Source organism: Balaenoptera borealis, assembly GCF_965194805.1.
Source record: "Balaenoptera borealis genome assembly, chromosome: X".
Taxonomy (NCBI): domain Eukaryota; kingdom Metazoa; phylum Chordata; class Mammalia; order Artiodactyla; family Balaenopteridae; genus Balaenoptera; species Balaenoptera borealis.
This window is the reverse complement of record NC_138881.1, coordinates 91010630-91032527: the sequence shown is the minus strand read 5'-3', so window position 1 is coordinate 91032527 and position 21898 is coordinate 91010630. Positions and strand designations below refer to the sequence as shown.

At 38.4% G+C, this 21898-nt stretch overlaps 1 protein-coding gene across 3 annotated transcripts in view; it reads right to left on the bottom strand.

Moving 5' to 3' along the window:
* Nucleotides 1–21898, bottom strand: part of DNAAF6 (dynein axonemal assembly factor 6) — a 62508-nt gene that overhangs the window by 27399 nt on the left and 13211 nt on the right. For all 3 annotated transcript variants that reach the window (XM_082377555.1, XM_082377556.1, XM_082377557.1), the window contains exons 4-5: nt 17245–17350; nt 14205–14301 (exon numbers count right to left, since the gene is read on the bottom strand). In XM_082377555.1, the coding sequence (XP_082233681.1) occupies nt 14205–14301; nt 17245–17350 (203 nt within the window). The remainder of the gene's footprint in view (nt 1–14204; nt 14302–17244; nt 17351–21898) is intronic.

Here is a 21898-nt window from a genome sequence, read left to right as displayed (position 1 = left end):
TGTTCCTTAGTTGCAGGATGACTCATTTCACCTGGACTAAGAAGTACAAATATTTGTTTCTTTAGTTTGAAATGTTTATCTCTTTCAAGGTAAAAAATTATTTCCCCAGGGTTGAAATGACATTTGAGTAAGGAAAAAAAATTATGACAAGTGAAATTTAGATACAACTTTTGGGTAGAACTTCAAAGTGGTTCTTAAAATTGTTTGCAACTCTAGTTAAGGGTAATTCAGAAACAACTCATTAATTTTGCCTCTTGAGGAAATTAAAATTGTGTACTAAAATGGTTTCAGAGGAGGGACAGGAGAAGGAACAAATTAAGTTCCTTAATGGTACACATTAATATCTCATAAAGTAGAAGATTCAATGAAGAGTCAACAGAAAATCTCCTCCTGAAACATGAATCAGACTTCTTCAGAAATACTTTTATTGAATACCTGGAAAATAGACATTGTTATTATTGACTTTGAACTGACTGTACCCAAGACCTAACTTGTCCAGTATTAGTAAATACAGTATGTCACTGACCAGACAAAGGGGTTGATGTTCCTCTCTTTACATAGGAGGCAAACTGAATTCATGTCAAAGAAAAATTATTGTAATGGGTAAACTAATGAAAATTGCTAAAAATGTCATTGGGAAACTTTCAACCTTTTGGGAGCTCAACCTTTGGAGTCAAACTTGGGCTTGAATTCTGGTTCTGTCACATATTATTGTTTATTAGTTATCTATTGTTGTATAACCAAAACCAATTATACCTCCTCCCCCCTAAATTTAATGGCTCAAAACAACAATAAACTTTTATTATCTTACACATTTTTCATAGGTTAGGAATTCAGGAGTGGCTTAGCTAGGTAGTTCTGGCTTAGTTAGGGACTATCATGAGGTTGTGGTTAAAATACTGGCTGAGCTGCAGACATCTGAAGGCTTTACTGGTGCTAGAGAATCTGCATCCAAGATGGCTCACTCACATGGCTGTTGGCAAGAGGGCTCAGTGTTAGGGGAACCACTGACCAAAACCACCCGCCCTGGCCAGGCCCGACAGTAACCACTTGCATGAGTTATCTTACAACAGGAGGTCCTGGTAAGGAATGCGGAACTAACAAGCTACTACCAACCGAAGAATTCGGGAAAGGTTAAAAGGAGACGCCAGTCCATATGCCCTACCAACCTCCCAGAATCCTCCTCGCTGGAATCCATCTTGGCTGAGCCATGCGCACACCAGCAAGAAGGACCCTGAGTCAGAGTGACTGGCCAGAGACAACCCGGAAACTAGCCCCATTACCATAAAACCTGAGGCTGGGAGCCATGTGGCAGAGCAGTTCTCCTGGGTTCCCTTACCCTGCTGCTTTCCGCCCAGGTGCCCCTCCCCAATAAAGTCTCTTGCTTTGTCAGCACGTGTGTCTCCTTGGACAATTCATTTCTGAGTGTTAGACAAGAGCCCACTCTCGGGCCCTGGAAGGAGTCCCCCTTCCTGCAACATCTGTTCTTCACCACATGGATTTCTCCATAGGACTTAGGGCCCTGAGTGTCCTTACGACACAACAGCTGTCTTCTCCCCAGAGTGAATGATCCAAAAGTGTGAGACAGAAACCATGCCTTTTTAAAAAATGTAGCCTCAGAAATTATACGCTTTCATTTCTGTAATATCCTGTTGGTTATACAGGTCAGCCCCATTCGATGTGAGAGGGGACTACACAAAGGGATGAATATCAGGAGGTGAGAATCATTGCGGGCCATCTCAAAGCCTGGCTACCACCATACCCAACACTAACTTCAATTTACACTTCTGCCTTCCGGCCTTATGAATAAAAAGTAACAGGAAAAGGGTCCACTAATTTAAAGTTTGTGAGATCCCTTTTTCCCATGTTCATCCTGTCTTCGGGCAAGTAGTTGAAACTACTCCTTTAGTCTCTCTAGGAATTCACTTTGGGGCTTTCCTGGAAATGGGTAAGTGTAGGTCAAATTACTTACAAATTGTTTTTCATTGTCATTCATTTATTCTCCTCTATGTGTTGTAACAGAGCTGGCTTAATATGCCAAAACCTTTGGGGTGGGGTCATTAATGTGAGATTGTCATTTTGAGTTTTAAATTTCCTCTTTATTGTCTTTTTCTTATGCTAAATTTATATGACAAGGTGGTTCTTAAAGACATTATATTCCTATAATCTGTAAGTGATTAATACAGGCTCCCCAGGTCCTCTGATGAGTGTCTTTGATCATATTTTAAGTTGTTTGAAAATTGAAATGAGAAGGCCAAACAGCAAGTGTTCGTTGGAGATCAACCATTTTAGGCTTCCTCCTGAACTGTCACTTCCTGAATGCCAGAACAAAAGAATAAGTGATACATACCTTATATATATAACTTGACCAGTCTATGCTACCTACTGAAATTTTAGTGAAGCTTAAGATATACAGAAAAATTTGGCCTGTCACTTTGGAAGATAGTCTTACTTTACAGGTTCTAGATATTGTAAAAATATTTTCATGTGACAGAAATACAGCAACTACCTCCAATATACTTGATTTTTAGCAAAGAAACTAAGACTATATGAGTTTCCATCTGAAACATAACAACATTAGGAAACTTTGATTAACAGAAAAAGTTTGGGTAGGACCCATTCTGAATTGCTTCAGTGATTTAATTTCCCATTGTTTAACTACGGAAACACATGTGAGATATTTTTTCCATTGCAGCCATAATAAATATTTTATAAAAACTCTCAGGAACAATGATAATCTATAGGAAAGTGAAAAAATTTAAAGGTGATGGATCCCCCTACTTTGAAATTGTATAAGTATTTACCTCTGGAGAATAAAAATATAGAGGTATATGTTCTCCAAAATTGGACACAAAACCAACAGATGTCTTTTAATATTAATGGATACATTTTCTATAAAGTTACCATGGTGAAACATTCCAGTACTCTATGGCCATGTCTGTTTCATAAGATCATGGAGCATGACTCCTCTCCTCTCACAGGAGTCAAGAGTAAGCTCAGCTCATTCTGGAGTAAGAGCACTCATCTACAGGACCTTCATACTTCTACTGTTACCCACACTCATCCCCAAACACAGCCTCACCACCGTTATCTGTCTTGAGACTACCAGAACTAAATTCATTATACTTTTTTTTTTGGCTGTGTTGGGTCTTCGTTGCCGTGCGAGGGCTTTCTCTAGTTGCGGCAAGCGGGGGGCCACTCTTCATCACGGTGCGCGGGCCTCTCACTGTCGCGGCCTCTCTTGTTGTGGAGCACAGGCTCCAGACGCGCAGGCTCAGTAGTTGTGGCTCACGGGTCTAGTTGCTCCGCGGCATGTGGGATCTTCCCAGACCAGGGCTCGAACCCGTGTCCCCTGCATTGGCAGGCAGATTCTCAACCACTGCGCCACCAGGGAAGCCCTAAATTCATTACACTTTTATCTCTCTGTGTCAAAATACAGGAAGCCTCAGATTTCCAAGTCCTTCCTTAACACCTAATAATTACCATCTGGTCTTCTATTTTGTTTCCATTTCCTACCCCTTACCAACTCATGTAACCCTTCCATTAGGTCTTCTGGAACACATAGTACAACATACCTTATTTCATAAGCCTCTTTTAATATTCTCTGCAATTTTTCTTAGTTTAACTGAAATCTGGATCTCCCTTGATGACAGATTCCCTTATAGTCTTCTCAATTTGTGCCTATTTTTTTTCCCTCTCAATCCCCTTATATCACAGGGCCTGCCCCCTTCCTTCCAGCTTTTTAAAATAAATCTCATGTCTTTCACAGTATACCACCAATTACCCTCCTTGTTGCAACCATCTACCAATTCCTGAGTCAGACCTCCCACCCCAATTTCTCTAAGAATAGTTCTTTGTTCTCCACTGATATTTCTACCATTAACTGCTATCTTAAATATTGGTGATTTAAATATCCACTTACATAACATTTCCACCATCCTAGCCTCACTTCCTGATGAGGTGAGATGCCTTCAGGTCTTTGAACAAATATTGCCTTCTCAGTGAGGTCTTCCCTGACCACGCTATTTAAAGTTGCAGCCACTACCTACACTAGTATTCCATATCACTGCCCCTTGCTCTTTTCCCCTTCACAGCATTAATCACCTTCCAACGTACAATAAAATTTATGCATTTATTTTGTTCATTTCTCTCTCCCACTAGAAAGTATGCTCTGTGAGTACAGTGATATTAGAACAGTACCTGGCACATCATAGGTACTCAATAAATGTTTGTTGAGTAAATGAATAAGTGAATTTATGCAAAGATGTTTCAATATTAAGAAATTGAATTTACCAATAGATCAAAAGTAAAACTATCATATGATTTCCACAAATCTTAAAAAGACATTTAATCAAATTCATCATCCATTCCTGCTTAGAACTCTTAATAAAATCAGAATAGATGAATAGTTCCTTAACACACAAGCCAAAATTCAATATCGGGCTGGATGAGGAAACATTAGAAACATTCTAACTGAAGGGAGAAATAAGAAATAATACCATTATTTACCACCATTATTTAATGTAGTTCTGGATGCACTAACTCATGCAATTAAACAGGAAAGAGGCCTTCCCTGTTGGCGCAGTGGTTGAGAATCCACCTGCTAATGCAGGGGACATGGGTTCGAGCCCTGGTCTGGGAAGATCCCACATGCCGCGGAGCAACTAAGCCCGTGCGCCACAACTACTGAGCCCACGTGCCACAACTACTGAAGCCCACATGCCTAGAGCCCGTGCTCCACAAAGAAGCCACCGCAATGAGAAGCCCACGCACTGCAACGAAGAGTAGCCCCCGCTCGCTGCAACTAGAGAAAGCCCACGCGCAGCAACGAAGACCCAACGCAGCCAAAAATAAATTAATTAAAAATAAACAGGCAAGAAATAGGAGGTAAAATTATCATCATCTGAGGGAAGAGCATTCCAATTGGAATGAACAGCAAGAATCAGGAAATAACTTGACATACTGAAGGAACAGAATGAAGGCCAGGGTGGCTAGAACATAATGAGAAAGGAAGAAAATGTGGTATTAGATGAAACTGAAAAAGTAGGTAGAGGTCAGATCACATAGAGCCTCATAGATTAAGATAAAGATTTTGGATTTTGTTCTAAGTGCAATAGGAAGCCATTGGGGGTTCTGGGCAAAGAAGTGATGTGACCTGATATATCGCTTTTTAAAAAGGATTTCTCTGGACACTGTGTAAAGTTTTCAAGGGAGCAAGAGTGGAAGGAGGGAGATGAATCAAGAGAGAATCATAATGGTCCAGGTGAGAGATGATGGTGGTTTGAAAGATGATGGTAGTTGTGATAATGACAATTAGGTGGATTTTGAATATATTTTAAAAGTAGAGCCAATAAGACTTGCTGATGAATTGCATATGAGGTATAAAGGAAAGAGAAATAAGGGATGATTTAAGTTTTTAGCTTGTGCAATTGGGTGAATGTTGTTGCCATCTCCTGAGATGAGGAAGATCAGTAAGAAAGAGGTTTGGGGAAGACAAGAGTTCTATTTTGGACATGTTAGGTTTGAGTTGCCTATTAAACAAGTGGGCAATGTCAAGTAAGTGGTGGGTTATATGAATCTGAAGCTCACGGGAGAGGTCAAGACTAGAGAGATAAATAGTATTTAAAGCCATGGGACTAGATGGAAAGAGAATAGAGAAAAAAAAAGACATAGGTATTTTTCACAGACCTAGAGAACTTCAGGCAGGAGAAGAAGAGCCAGTGATCTGGGACCAAAGAAGATGAGGAGTGTCCAGTGATTTGGGAGGAAAACAAGGAGAGAGTGATGTCATTAAAGAGAAAAAAGTGTTTCAAGAAGGAAGGAGTAATCAACAGGGTGGAATACTGCTGAGTGGTCACTCTCATGTCTTCAATCTCTCTTTTTCTAATTTTGTCCAGGACAACTCTTCATTTTTCAGGACTGTCCCTCTTATTGCAGGATCTAGAGCATCCCTGGCCCCTGAGTACTAAATGTCAATAACACCCTCTAGCCAAAAATGCGTCCACCCATTTCTGTAAGTCCCCTAAGGGCCCATACCATGACTACTTCTTTACGGTTTGTTCATCAAGTCTAGTGACACGTAGTAGGCAGTCAATAAATATTACATGAGTAAATGAATGGATTCTTGTCATCAACTGAAAAGCATTCTTAAGTCTCTCCTATCCTAAAAAAAAAATCCCTAAACCGGGCCTCCTCTTCAACAAACCATCTCCTCTCTCTCCTCCCTTTCACTGCTAAACTTTCTCAAAGAGCAATCTATATTTGCTGCCTTCTCTTCCTCAATTCCTATCCACTTCTCAGCTTTCTGCAACCCAGTCTTGGCCCCTACCATGCCTCTGAAGCTGCTCTCTTCCAGAAATCACCAAAGTCTTCTTAACTGATGAATCTAAAAATTTCTTCTGCATCCTAATCCTGCTTTACTTTTCTACAGCGGGAGATACTATTATGGTTTTCCCCATCTCTGCGTATCCTTCTGAGTTCCTCTTCCTTTATCCATCCCTCAAATATTTGTGTTTTCTATGGTCAACCTGTGAATCTGCTTGCATAGATTCAGAAGTTTCTGCCAGTTCTGGTTCAAGGATTCTGGACCATGTAATTAAAATATTTGATGAAACCTCCTCAAAATGACATAATCAGAATGTAAAATTACTGATTTTGTTACCAAGTAATATGTATAAGATCTCTTTCACCCTTATTTAATACCTGACCTTAAGCCCATCTCAAACTCCCTCTCCCTCTCTCTTACCTCTCTGTCTTTCTCAATCTCTATCTGTGCATCTATCTATCTCTATCTCTCTCATTTTCGGGGACTTTTATTTTCAACTCTACTAATTTTGGTATTATTTAAAATTTTAAATATATATAAATTCCATCATCAGAAATATATTAAGTCTATACAATTAGATTAGCTTTTAAGGAGGGTATTCATCCTCCTACCATTGTTATGGAAAAATATTATGATGATATTAACTATAAATGTATCTATATTACTGAAAGAACTATCAGAAATTTAATTGAAGGTTTACTGTGCTGCCTGGAGCTGATAATAAGGAATTGTATTACAGATGAAATATCCTTCTCCCTGACACACAGTCTGATAAATAACCAGTCAGGTAAGGTTAGCATAATCAGAAAGCCTACCATAAAAATGTGTCCATCCTCCAGAATTTTAAATGGGAAAGAGAATCCACTCCATTATCAAGCAGCCAAATCTGTTTATTCATAAGGAGTAAATGAAAATGACTGTTTTAACCTTAAGAGAGAAATCGGGATTTGAGAAGCATGCCATTAAAGAAAGAAGTGAATTCTCAGAGGACGTGCAGACACTTTGCTCAGAATGATTGATAGCTCTTTCTGAGATGAATATGTGTGATAAAACATGTGACTCTTGGTTGTGTCTGCCAGATGGTGACTGACTCCTATGCCATCCCTGACTCTCACCCCATTCCCAGTGAGGTTTAAAGATGGAGTAAGGCTCATATCCCAGTGAGGAGGTGACAATGAAAAATAAAAAGAGGCTTAATGGCTTGTTTTTAGTCACATTAACATGTCCCCTTATCAATATAGATCCATTATAGTAGGAGCACCAAAATATTATGTATCCATGGCAGCTCAAAAAGAGTATCAAGCCATTTGCAGTTTTGTCCCCGCTCCTAGAACAAATGATGGGCCATTTGTCAGAATATCAACAAACCTAGCCCCATTCATTTTTGGATTTTAGAGATCGTGTGCTGTTAAACATCCATGGGTGAACATGGAAATCCACTGACCTACTTCCCCACTGCACCCATCCCCATTTCTGCCACAAATAGTCCTATGGGGAAGCCAGGCTATCTCCTTACATATCTTTGATACCTAAAATTCCTTTCCCACTCTCCCCAACTGGCACCCAAGAGGTCAGGTACCTCAGTAATCCCTGTTTCTCAGGGATAGGCAGGTTCCCATTCTTCCCACCTTGTTTCTAGGACAGCTTTTTGGCTTCTCCATCATCATTGTTTGCATTTCTAAAGCCATGCCACAATTCCAACTTCATTTTATTGAGACAATGTCTCTTAGTTTTCAATACCTAGGCTGGAACTTGAGTAAGAATTTACAATGTATCTGTTAGAACTTTGTCTCTGATTGTTGAGCCCATCTCAAGGGCCATTTATTCTGTTTCCAGTCAGTCCCATTTCTGCAAGTTTCCTAGTATCCCCCTCAACTCCTCCCCGTCTCCAAACACACACACGTTACTTAAAAACAGTTCTACTTCATTCCAAGCCTGATGAAAGCCAGCACTCTGTGGTATTATGTTCTAACCCCTGCAGAGAGCAAACACCAACTCTGAAAATCAACATCTCTAGTCTCCATCTTTGAATTCCATAGAGACTTGTATTTCTAACAGCCTGCTGGACACATCCAACAAGATTTTCTGCAGGCTCTTCAAACTCAATATTACCCGAACTTAATATTTTTCTTATAGAACTTTGCCTTCTTTCTCTTTTGCATTCCATACCTGATCCCTACAACACAAACAAAACCACCCTTTGTTTACTCTCATTCCAAAAGTAATAGATAGTAGTTGCAAAAAATATAGAAAATTCAGATGAGCAAATATGAATAAAAAACATCTCTAAGACTACCATCCAGATTATAAACCACTTTACCCTAAGACTACCATCCAGATATAAACCACTTTACCCTAAGACTACCATCCGGATATAAACCACTTTACCTCCCCATATCTCGATTAATGCCATCACCATTCACCTAGTCACTCAAGCTAGAAATCTGACTCCTGTTTCTCCCTTACATATCACATTCAACCACTTTCTAAATCCTGTCGACACTACAGTGGATCCTTGAACAACACTGGGTTTGAACTGTGCGGGTCCACTTATATGTGGTTTTTTTTCCAATAAATACATACTACACATCTACAGTTGGTTGAATCCATGGATGCAGAACCACAGATGTGGAGGGCCAACCATAAAGTTAGAAGCAGATTTCTGACTGTGTGGAGGGTAGGCGCCCCTAACCATTGCACTGTTCAAGGGTCAACTGTACCTCCAAAATGTTTACTGAAACCATTCTTTCCTCTCTATCCCCACTGCCATAGTCCAGGCTCTTACTTCTCTTACCTGAACTAGTGCAACTGTCTATCAACTGGTTTTCCTATCACCAGTCTCCCAAACTCACACTCATCTCTTACCATAATCTCCACCAACAACTAGAGTTGTTCTGAAATACACATCTACTTGTTTAACTCACTTACTTTGAAACGTCTAGGAACTCTAATGCCCACAAAATAAGTCCCAATTTCATGGTATCTTAGTCTGCTTGGGCTGCCATAACAAAATACTATAGACTGGAAGTCTGAGAATGCCAGACATGCCAACATGGTTGGCTTCTGGCGAGAGCTCTCTCTCTGGCTTGTAGACGGCCGCCTTTTCACCGTGCTCACATGGCAGGGATAGAAAGCAAGCAGGGCAAGCGCTCTGGTATCTCTTTGTATAAGAGCACTAATATCATCATGAGGGCCCCACACATGTGACCTCATCTAAACCTAATGACCTCCCAAAGGCTCCATCTCTGAATACCATCACACTGGGAGTTAGGGCTTCAACATATGAATTGGGGGGGGGGGGCGGCCACGATTCAGTCCACAGCATATGGTATGATATTCAAAGACTTTTACAACTACCTCTAAGCTGGGTATTCTGTTTTATCTTTTATTACTCCACACCAGTGCATTCTGGGGCTCCAAGAACATCACATATAGTGCTCAAAACACATCATATACTTTCACAGCACTATGCCTTTGCTCATTCTGTTTACTCTGCTTAGACAGCTGTTCCACCCTGGCAAACTATTATGTTCTTCAAATGTCATCAGATCCCACCTGTTTTGTGAAGTCTGCTTGGATTTCCTCTTTTTTGTACCCATATCACTTCTATCAAATTCCAACTGCCTCGATTCACATCGTAGTTCTGCCAGAGTTTAAATGTGTGACCTTAAGCAAGTTATTTAACTTCCTTGTGCTTCAGTAACCTCATTTGTAAAATGGGGATAACAGCACTTATTTCACAGAGTTTTGGCATGGGGATTAATGAGTTACTATGCGCAAAGTTCTTAGAGAAATGCCTGGCACATAGTAAGCATTATATAAATTGTTTGCTGTTACTATATCACGTTAAGTGAAGACAATCAGGATAGAAACTTTTATTTATGGACCGTAAATGTAGGGAAATGGCTCCACTATGGCATTCTGGCAACTGTGCACTATTCACATAGACCACGTAGGCAGGGCTCCACTTCAGTCTGCCCTCAGTCTTGGCAGAACATCCTGTGATTCTCCTAGAGCAGGAGAAGATAGGCAGTCTTGTGAGGAGCTGCCTCAAGGCTGTTTCTTATGTCTTTCTATCTTGTGGGAGGCTCCCTATCTTGCAGAGGATGCCATGAGGTTCCAATAAGGCATAGGATTTTCCACCTCCCTCCCCCCGGGTAGAGAGGCAGGCTGTAAAACAGCTGAGCTGCAGTCTAGAGTTGGCTCTTCAGCAAGAGTGCCTCACTACTCATGTCACCTGTCATCTGGCTCCTGTAGTTCAATGTTGTCCTGTGGGGCAAAGGGACATGGGGAGCTTACACCATGCTGATCTTGCTTATGCCGTCTGTATAAGTAATAAACTATATCCTTTTGGACTTGTTTCCTTATCGGAGGGACCTATGAAAATCTGTGCTGCTGCTTATGGACTATTTGACCTCTTAACAGTAAGCACCTGGAGAGAAGGAGAACCTTATATCTATTTTGTTCAACACTGTATGTCAAGTGTCTGGCCTGTGGTAAATGCTCAATAAGTATTTGTTGAATTTTTAAAATTACAGAAAACAATGATAAATATGTATTCAAGGATATGTATCAAATCCATTATAGGAGAAGTCTTGTGGGGAGGGATGGAGAGTATAGAAGATAAAAGAGAAAATATAATTTAAGATAAAATAAAATAAAATAAAATAAGACAGAGGCGTTCTACTCATGAAGTTTAAGGAAAAACATATGCATGTCACCTAGGAGGAAAAGCCCTCTAGATTCTCTTATATCAGTGTAAGAGACATTGTAAGCATGACCTTATTTTCCCAACTGTAATGTAAGGAGGAAAGTCTAAATCAACACTTTCAAACTGTGTTCCAAAGAGCCTCAGTTTTTCTCCTCGGAGCTGTCTCATAGATGATAGTACCCTTTTAACCAAGGCAGTAGTACGTGTTTTATATGTTAGGCTTTCTCACAGAATTTTGTTTGAAGAAAAGAGTTGGCAGCTAAAAACAAAACAAAACAAACCTGCAAACCACTGGCCTAGTTCTATCTCTAAAATTAATGTACAGCATGATGACAATAGTTAATAATACTGTATTGAATATTGGGAAATTGCTAAGAGTAGATTTCAGGTGCTATCACCACACACACCCACACACACAAATGGTATGTGAGGAGATGATATGTTAATCAGCTTGACTGTAGAAATCATTTCACTATGTATATGTATATCAAATCAACATATTGTACACTTTAAATATATACAGTTTTTATTTAGAAAATAAAATGCCCAAATATAGATTAAGGCACAGGAAGCTTGGTAACTACAAACTCAGGAGTAGAGCAGCAGGCATAATTTGGATAATGGAACTCTCTGGGTTGGGGTTAGAAGGAAAAGATGGAAGCTTTGCTGAAGACATACATATTCTTAACTCAGAATTTTGTTTAGGATCAACACTTTGATTTAGGACTCATAAATCTTGCTTTCTTATTTGGAGTCTGGGGAGGGTAAAGGAAAGGTGGTTCTTGTAAATTTTTAAACCCCAAATCAGCCCTTGTATTTAAACAGATTGTTTGTGTTCCTATTACCGTCCTCAGCTTAAGCAGAGGGCTTCTTCTTAAAGTCTCTGGGTCAGATTGTTACATAGAGACCAGGTCCAGGACCCAAATAACATATTTAGCCAATTCTAAGGTGCTATTTTCCTCACATTTTTATGTTTCTGTTATTGGGATGAATCACACAATCAGTGTGTATATTTAATGTGGTAGTATACCTATTTTTCCTATGTTACTAAACAAATGGCACATCTACAATTTGATGATGTCTTAGAGTTGAAAAAATGCCATATTATTAACAGGAATAATAAGCTTAAAAATTGTGCAAGAAATATTTGAGATGAGGTCATCAACCTCTGCAGTCGGAGTCTTCCCAGCGGGGTTAAGCAATGACAGTGGATGTCTTCATTAATATGCCTATAGGATAAAATTCAAGCTGCAAATCTGTTTTTTTTTTTTTTCTTTTTTGAGAGACAGATTACCAGTAACACCACTGTCCACAATTATTCTTTACTCTTGTTACGCTCAATGCTTACCCAAATAGGTCATGCTGTTTCATGCCTGGATACCTTTCCACGTGCTCTTACCTCTGTTTGGAATGCCCTTCTCGGAATGCTGTCCACTGGAGAAATCCTATCCACCTGGTGTCGATCCCTTTCTGCCTTTTCTGCTTCATGTCACCACGTACCTGGTATATGCCTCTAAATATGTACTTGCCATAGTGAACTGCAATGATTTGTTAGGTGTCCATCTCATTACCTGTAAATTCCTTGAGGGTAATTGACTGTTTCTTATTTGTCTTTGTATCCCTAGTACTTAGGACAGTGCCTGGTATGTAGTAGTATTTAAAGATTGAATGTATGAAGAAAAAGAAAGAGAAAAAGAATGCTATACATGTGGTGAAGTGCCATAGCACCAACAAATGTTTCATCTGTTTCTGGTATTCAAAGGTGTCCATGTCTTATCCAAACCTTCTGAACTCCTGGCAAACTTAAAATTGTCAACACTGAATTTAATTGTTAATAATAAAATGGGTTCATTTATGTTGGTTTAGTCTCCCCAGTCAATTATAAGCTCATTAGAGGGAGGGATCAAGTCTTTTTCTGTACATACGTGTCGAGTTTTAGATAAATTGTGTACTCCTACTCTGAGGTGTGATTTAGTTTCCAAGATTATTCATTCAGCATACCTTTATTATTAATGCTGGGAGCAAGCTGCATGAGGGAAATGGAAAGGCTCACAACAGTTTTATTTATTTAGGGCCTAGAATTTCTTTAGAGTTTAGAGTAATCCACAATACCAAACATCAAAAACGTAATCTTACAGTCATTTAAGAGAGAGAAATTTGAATATTACTGGTAAAACCCTGGGAGCTAATTACTTCAAGATCACTTGAAACCTTAACTCATTAAGTTTGAAAAATCTCCTGAGGTCCTTAAAGACGCTATTCCCATTATGTTATGTGATCCAATTGAATGTCTTAGATTTTGCTAATAAGAGAAAATCTGAAGTTTATGCAAAAGAGAGAATCCATTTATCTTTTGCTTAAGGAAAAATATTAAGCATCTCCTATGGGTACCTCAGTACTCTGTGTTGTAGAGTATTATAAGAGAGGGAGGGGAAAATGCAGATGCACAGCCCCTGATCTCAAAAAATAAATTCCCAGCACCAAACACCAGAATTACTAGTGTATATTGCCAAAGTGAGTTGCATTCCACACTCTTGGTTAGGCCCAGTAAGGAAGTCTTATTGATACTGTTGGTATCGCTACTGTTATTATACAGAAACAGTGGCTTGGCAAAGGATGCTCTTCAACATGCTGTAGTGTCATTCAGATAAGGGAGCCAAGTAACATTTTGGATGTCTTTTGAGAGTGTTAAGTCAGTAGTTCAGATCCAAAATTTAAGAAAAAAATCCCCTTTTACATCCCCCAATGTAAGCTGAGTCATTAAAAGAAATACAGATACAAGAGATAAGACAGATTCAGGGAAGGAAATATTTCATTTTGATTGACTGTCACTCATCAGAAATTAATAACCAATCAGATGACATGTATGGGACAGAACTAGGATGAAAGAAAATTCAGTCCAGATTGGGCAGTTTTATTAGGACTAGAAGTAGTGTGTTACGTCATATGATTCTGTTTATTTGTAAATCTTATCCACATGTGTAAACTTAGTTTATTTTGTGCACGTTTACCAATTTTAAACTGTCTATCCTATTATTCCCTTAGTACCTCAAACATAGCAACCACTATTTTTAAAGGGTTTACAGCCTTGCCTATGGTATTATGTATACAACAGTCAATTTAACTATAATGGTCAAATGGAAAATGGGGAAGAGGGGAGAGGCTTACCACTAGATCCTTACAACACGCAGTTGAAGGGTCCTTTCTGGTCAATCCCAGGAACATATCTTCAGTTCCCACCTGCTGTTTGAACACAACTTCATATCTGAAAAAAAAGCCAGTGATATAGAGACTCAAATGAAAGAGCAATTTCCTGTCACAGAGCAGAAAACTGAAACTTATGAGGACATGCTATTACAAAAAATAAAAGGACAAAATAAATAAAGTGCTTGCAGTTTTTCAGGCATGTAGCAGAATATAAGGGAACAAAAGTCTAAAAATTCAGTCAAAAATACCTAACACTGTCAGGATTTATGTTGTGTACACTGTTTTCTAAAAATAAAGCTTGACTATTTCAGAGCCATACAAATAAAATAGATTGAGGGAACTTCTAATAAGATTCTAATAAGAGTAAAAGCAGAAGAAAGAAGGAAGGTCCTTTCCTGGAAAACAATGGCTCAGAAGAATAGTGAGCCCATAATCCAGGGTTTGATGGATAGATGGAAACCTTCCTCTGTTAAATTTAAGCCTCAGAGTAGAGTTAGAAAATCCAGGTTTAGTTACTCTTTCTGTCATTAACTGTGTGATCTTGGTCAAGTCACAAACTCATGTGCTCAGCTTCCGGATTTGTACAATTTATGGGAGGGGGTGGGTTTGAACTAAATGATCTCTATTGTGTTTTCTACCTCAAAAATTCTACAGTAGAAACACTGGTAGTGTAGTCAGCACAGGTACAACTATAGTGTTTAGAATCTAGTCCTACAGAATTCTTAGTTCAGTGAAAGGTTTTCCTGGTATTTCACCTCACACATGACAATTCACAAACCTTTCCTTGCCCCCAAATTTGGGACCCTAGGGATAGAGTGGTTTATAGAAACCCCCAGCCATAATGAACTATATCTTTTTATTTTTTCATTTTCATTTTATTTATTTATTTATCTTGGTCGCACTGCACAGCATGTGGGATCTTAGTTCCCTGACCAGGGATCGAACCCACACCCCCTGCACTGGAAGCGCAGAGTCTTAACCACTGGACCGCCAGGGAAGTCCCTACTCTATCTTTTTAGATGGAATGAAGTAAGTAAACATTTACAAATATTTGAAGGAAGATTTGGTATTTGATTAGATATAATGAATGAGAGGAAGGCATCAAAGATGATGCTGAGGTTACTCGCTTGGGTGACTGGGTGAACAGTGAAGCCACTAACCGTGATTGGGAATGTAGGTGGAGGGGAAATGGTGAGTTTGGTTTAGGGTGTGTGGAGTGTGAGGTACCTTGGGACATCCAGGCAAATGTATATAGTAGGCAGTTGGAAAATTGTATCTGGAGACATTGAACTTCTGACCACTTGCAAATAGGAATGCCCAAGGATGAAAGAGGGACTTCTCTGAGTTGGAACAGGGCTAACAGTAAATAGTTATTTGAGATAGGACACTTTTTTCTTAATAGACTGTAACAGCTACCAGGTCTTCACAAAGGTGAAGCCAAGTTAAAACAAAACAGAAAGATATTGATCTATATGCCCAGGACTCCCACATGGATTTGCTCTAGCTACTGCTTTCCTCTCATTCCTTGTATCTAATCAAATACCAAATCTTCCTTCAAATATCTCTCAAATAAAGACCCTCATATTTCTCTCCAAGGCCAGTGACTTAGCTCAGGCCCTTATTATTTTTTATGTGGTAGCTTGTGATTCTTCTTTTGTGATCTGCCTGTTCACCTTCTTTACCCATTTTCTTCTTTACTAATTGGGACAGTTTGAAATGTATTTGCATAAGATAGAAAATAAAGATTAAAAAATCTTATAAAGCAATTTTCTTCATATCCTGACTGGAGTTCTTGTTCATTTAAAGCTTTGAGGGATATTCTTTCTACAGAACATCAAACATCAGGATGAAAAGTAAAAATGTACTCAGATTTGGAGCTTGCCACATATGGATGTTTGACATTCATTAAACTATGTGACAAATGAATGACTTAAATCTTACCTTTCATAGGGATGTGTGGGCGCTGTATAAACATAACCTGGGATTCACTCCCTTCATACTTAGGATGCAGACAGAAATGTTTTTAAATCCCCTTTGATTTCTTTTTTTATGAGGCTTACTTTTTTTTATATCGTTTATTTGAAAGCTGGATACTTTTTTTCCAGTTAATTATCTGCAGTCTCCCACTGCTTCTATTTTCAGAACTGACATAGAAGATAGAAGCATCGGGGTTTTTTTTAAACATTGGACACAGTTTTACAGTCAGAATTTTAAAAGTTCTCACATTTGCCATAGACGTTTTCAAGACATTATAAAGCACACTATAATTTAATAAATATTGCCTTTGTTTTTCAAGCTATTCTAAATATTCAAACAAGATTTTATTTTAAAATACATATTTAAAGCTTAGTGTATTTAATCATAAATTTCAATTATGTATGTAAACACACTTTAATCCTTAACAGTATGAGTGATTTCACTTATTAGTACGAAAGGCCTTTTATGATAATTCTAAAATTCATATTTATTATTCCTACTGAAAAGACTAGAAAGGAAGCCTTTAATCCTGCTTGCACAATATACTAAACATAATCCTAAAATAACTAGTAAATTAGTCCAGGTAACAGCTGATAATTGGTGGGAGAACATAGCCTTTTACTGAAATTGTGGAACACTGAGTAATTAAAAGCACGTCTTTGGCACAAAAACATGGCATAATAATTTAGTTTGTATGAATGCTTGTAATTTAATGGGCTGGTTTTACCCACTGTTACTTCCACATTATACAACTAAATGATATTAAATATAAATTGATAATGGAAATGACTACTTTTCACTTTTTGTTAGATAATAACTGAAAGAAAGGTATTATGTCTTAATATTTGTTTCTGCTCTAGAAGGAAAAAAATCATCAATTACACATGCCTTCTGTGTGTCACCATAGTTTTATCTTTTATGTGGTAGAAGTTACATTATGAATCTTGTCAAAAATAGACTGGTATCAGATGACACATCTAACTTAAACCCCAAAAAACATGTCCCTTGGCTTCATTTGACTTACTCTGGTGTTTCTCTAATATCCCACACATCATGGTGCTCTGCCCCTTCTGGAACCTCCTCTGGATTCCAGATGTGCTCACTATTTTCATCACTTGTTTGAGGGATGACTGTGAAGAAAGGGAAGATAAAGCTGAAGCTTTTGCCTGTTAGCCCCTTGAAATTGCTCCTGTTCTTCTTCACACTAAGTTTGGGATCACTGAAGTGAAATATTTTCTATTTGTAATCGCTAGCTTGTTTTTTGGTCAGGGGAAGCTAAATTCGGAACAGCTGACTTAAATTTTTTAATCAACACACAGCCAATACATTGAAGAGTTGTAATAATAATTGTAGAAAATTTGGAAAAGACATATAAGCAAAAAGAAGAAAATAAAGTAATCTACAATCTAACCACCCAGAGATGATCAATGATAGCATTCTGGTGTACATCTTTCCAGTCTCTCTCTCTCTCTCTCTCTCTCTCTGTATATGTGTGTATATCTATATCTATATCTACAGAAATATATATATATATATATGTGTACATACACATATAAAACATATAATATATAAATATTTAGTACATAAAATAACATACTGTGTATAAAATATATATTATATACAACATATAGGCAAAGAAATATTACACATTTTTTCAGAAACAAATAGGATCATATGTAAAATATTTTTACATAAAAGAACAAATCAAACATGCAATCAACCTGATTTGGATAGAAATATTTTATCTTGCCTTGTGTTTTACTATATAAAAGCCCCTTGATACCTTTTCCATGCAAGCCTGACATAATTCTTTAAAAATACTATCAGTGAAAGAAACTGAAAACAGTAGAGACAATGATCATTTTTAATCCATTATTTTCCTCATATAGACATGAGCTCTAAAGAAAATCTCTCTCATTTGTCCTTTATGTCAACTGAGCACATGCCTGGGGTTTCTACATGTCATCTTTAAATGTTTGAAAGTAAATAGGGGGCTCACACCAATGAGTACTTGCCAGAGCAGTCGCTGCCAGTGTCTTCATCCCCGCAGTGAGCCACAGCCACCCCCTGCCTCCTCAGGAGTCCCTCCAATAGTAGCAGTAAAGTTTAACCATTCAGAGGACCTTCAAGATGGTGGAGGAGTAAGACGTGGAGATCAACTTCCTCCCCACAAATACGGCAGAAATACATCTACATGTGGAACAACTCCTACAGAACACCTACTGAACACTGGCAGAAGACCTCAGACTTCCCAAAGGCAAGAAACTCCCCATGTACCTGGCCGTGTGATTGAAAGGGTCTTGGTGCTCCAGCTGGGTGTCAGGCCTGAGCCTCTGAGGTGGGAGAGCCGAGTTCTGGACTACCAGAGACCTCCTGGCTCCACGTAATATCAAATGGCGAGAGCTCTCCCAGAGATCTCCAACTCAACGCTAAGACACAGCTCCACTCAACGACCAGCAAGCTCCAGTGCCGGACACCCCATGCCAAACAACTAGCAAGACAGGAACACAACCCCACCCATTAGCAGAGAGGCTGCCTAAAATCATAATAAGTTCACAGACACCCCAAAACACACCAGCAGACATGGTCCTGCCCACCAGAAAGACAAGATCCAGCCTCATCCACCAGAACACAGGCCCCAGTCCCCTCCACCAGGAAGCCTAAACAACCCATTGAATCAACCTTAGACACTGGGGGCAGACACCAAAAACAATGGGAACTATGAACCTGCAGCCTGTGAAAAGGAGACCCCAAACATGGTAAGTTAAGCAAAATGAGAAGACGAGAAATATGCAGCAGAGGAAAGAGCAAAATAAAAACCCAGCAGACCAAACAAATGAAGAGGAAATAGGCAGTCTACCTGAAAAAGAATTCAGAGTAATGATAGTAAAGATGATCCAAAATCTTGGAAATAGAATGGAGAAAATACAAGAAACGTTTAACAAGGACCTAGAAGAACTAAAGAGCAAACAATGATGAACAACACAGTAAATGAAATTAAAAATTCTCTAGAAGGAATCAATAGCAGAATAACTGAGGCAGAAGAACGGATAAGTGACCTGGAAGATCAAATAGTGGAAATAACTACCACAGAGCAGAATAAAAAGAAGGACACTACATAATCATCAAGGCATCAACCCAAGAAGAAGATATAACAATTGTGAATATTTATGCACCCAACATAGGAGCACCTCAATACATAAAGCAAATGCTAACAGCCATAAAAGGGGAAATCGACAGTAACACGATAATAGTAGAGAACTTTAACACCCCATTGTCACCAATGGACAGATCAACCAAAATGAAAATAAATAAGGAAACACAAACATTAAAAGACACATTAGACCAGATAGACTTAATTGATATTTATAGGACATTCCATCCAAAAACAACAGAATACACTTTCTTCTCAATTGCTTATGGAACATTCTCCAGGATAGACCATATCTTGGGTCACAAATCAAGCCTTGATATATTTAAGAAAACTGAAATCGTATCAAGTATCTTTTCCGACCACAACGCTATGAGACTAGATATCCATTACAGGAAAAATCTGTAAAAAATACAAACACATGAAGGCTAAACAATACACTACTAAATAACTAAGAGATCACTGAAGAAACCAAAGAGGAAATAAAAAAATACCTAGAAACAAACGACAATGAAAACACGACGGCCCAAAACCTATGGGATGCAGCAAAAGCAGTTCTAAGAGGGAAGTTTATAGCAATACAATCCTAAATTAGGAAACAAGAAACATCTCAAATAAACAACCTAACCTTACACCTAAAGCAATTAGAGAAAGAAGAACAAAAATCTCCAAAGTTAGCAGAAGGAAAGAAATCATAAAGATCAGATCAGAAATAAATGAAAAAGAAATGAAGGAAACAATAGCAAAGATCAATAAAATTAAAAGCTGGTTCTTTGAGAAGATAAACAAAATTGATAAACCACTATTCAGACTCATCAAGAAAAAAAGGGAGAAGACTCAAATCAACAGAATTAGAAATGAGAAAGGGGAAGTAACAACTGACCCTACAGAAATACAAAGAATCATGACTGATTAATACAAGCAGCTCTATGCCAATAAAATGGACAACCTGGAAGAAATGGACAAATTCTTGGAAAAGCACAACCTTCCGAGACTAAACCAGGAAGAAATAGAAAATATAAACAGACCAATCACAAGCACTGAAATGGAAACTGTGATTAAAAATCTTCCAACAAACAAAAGCCCAGGACCAGATTGCTTCATGGGTGAATTCTATCAAACATTTAGGGAGAGCTAACACCTATCCTTCTCAAACTCTTCCACAATATAGCAGAGGGAGGAACACTCCCAAACTCATTCTACGAGACCACCATCACCCTGATACCAAAACCAGACAAAGATGTCACAAAGAAAGAAAACTACAGGCCAGTATCACTGATGAATATAGACGCAAAAATGCTCAACAAAATATTAGCAAACAGAATCCAACAGCACATTAAAAGGATCATAAATCATGATCAAGTGGGGTTTATCCCAGGAATGCAAGGATTCTTCAATATATGCAAATCAATCAATGTGATGCAGCATATTAACAAATTGAACGATAAAAACCATATGATAATCTCAATAGATGCAGAAAAAGCTTTTGACAAAATTCAACACCCATTCATGATAAAATCTCTCCAGAAAGTAGGCATAGAGGAACCTACCTCAACATAATAAAGGCCATATATGACAAACCCACAGCAAACATCATTCTCAATGATGAAAAACTGAAACCATTTCCACTAAGATCAGGAATAAGACAAGGTTGCCCACTCTCACCACTATTATTCAACAGAGTTTTGGAAGTTTTAGCCACAGCAGTCAGAGAAGAAAAAGAAATAAAAGGAATCCAAATTGGAAAAGAAGAAGTAAAACTGTCACTGTTTGCAGATGACGTGATACTATATAGAGAGAATCCTAAAGATGCTACCAGAAAACTACTAGAGCTAATCAATGAATTTGGTAAAGTAGCAGGATACAAAATTAATGCACAGAAATCTCTTGCATTCCTATACACTAATGATGAAAAATCTGAAGGAGAAATTAAGGAAACACTCCCATTTACCACTGCACCCAGAAGAATAAAATACCTAGGAATAAACCTACCTAAGGACACAAAACTCCTGTATGCAGAAAACTATAGGTCACTGATGAAAGAAATTAAAGATGATAGAAACAGATGGAGAGATATACCATGTCCTTGGATTGGAAGAATCAACATTGTGAAAATGACTATACTACCCAAAGCAATCTACAGATTCAATGCAATCCCTATCAAACTACCACTGGCATTGTTCACAGTACTAGAACAAAAATTTTCACAATTTGTATGGAAACACAAAAGACCCTGAATAGCCAAAGCAATCTTGAAAAAGAAAAACGGAGCTGGAGGAATCAGGCTCCCTGACTTCAGACTATACTACAAAGCTAGAGTAATCAAGACAGTATGGTACTGGCACAAAAACAAAGCACAAAACCAGTACGGTACTGGCACAAAAACAGAAATATAGATCAATGGAACAGGATAGAAAGCCCAGAGATAAACCCATGCACATATGGTCACCTTATCTTTGATAAAGGAGGCAAGCATATACAGTGGAGAAAAGACAGCCTCTTCAATAAGTGATGCTGGGAGAACTGG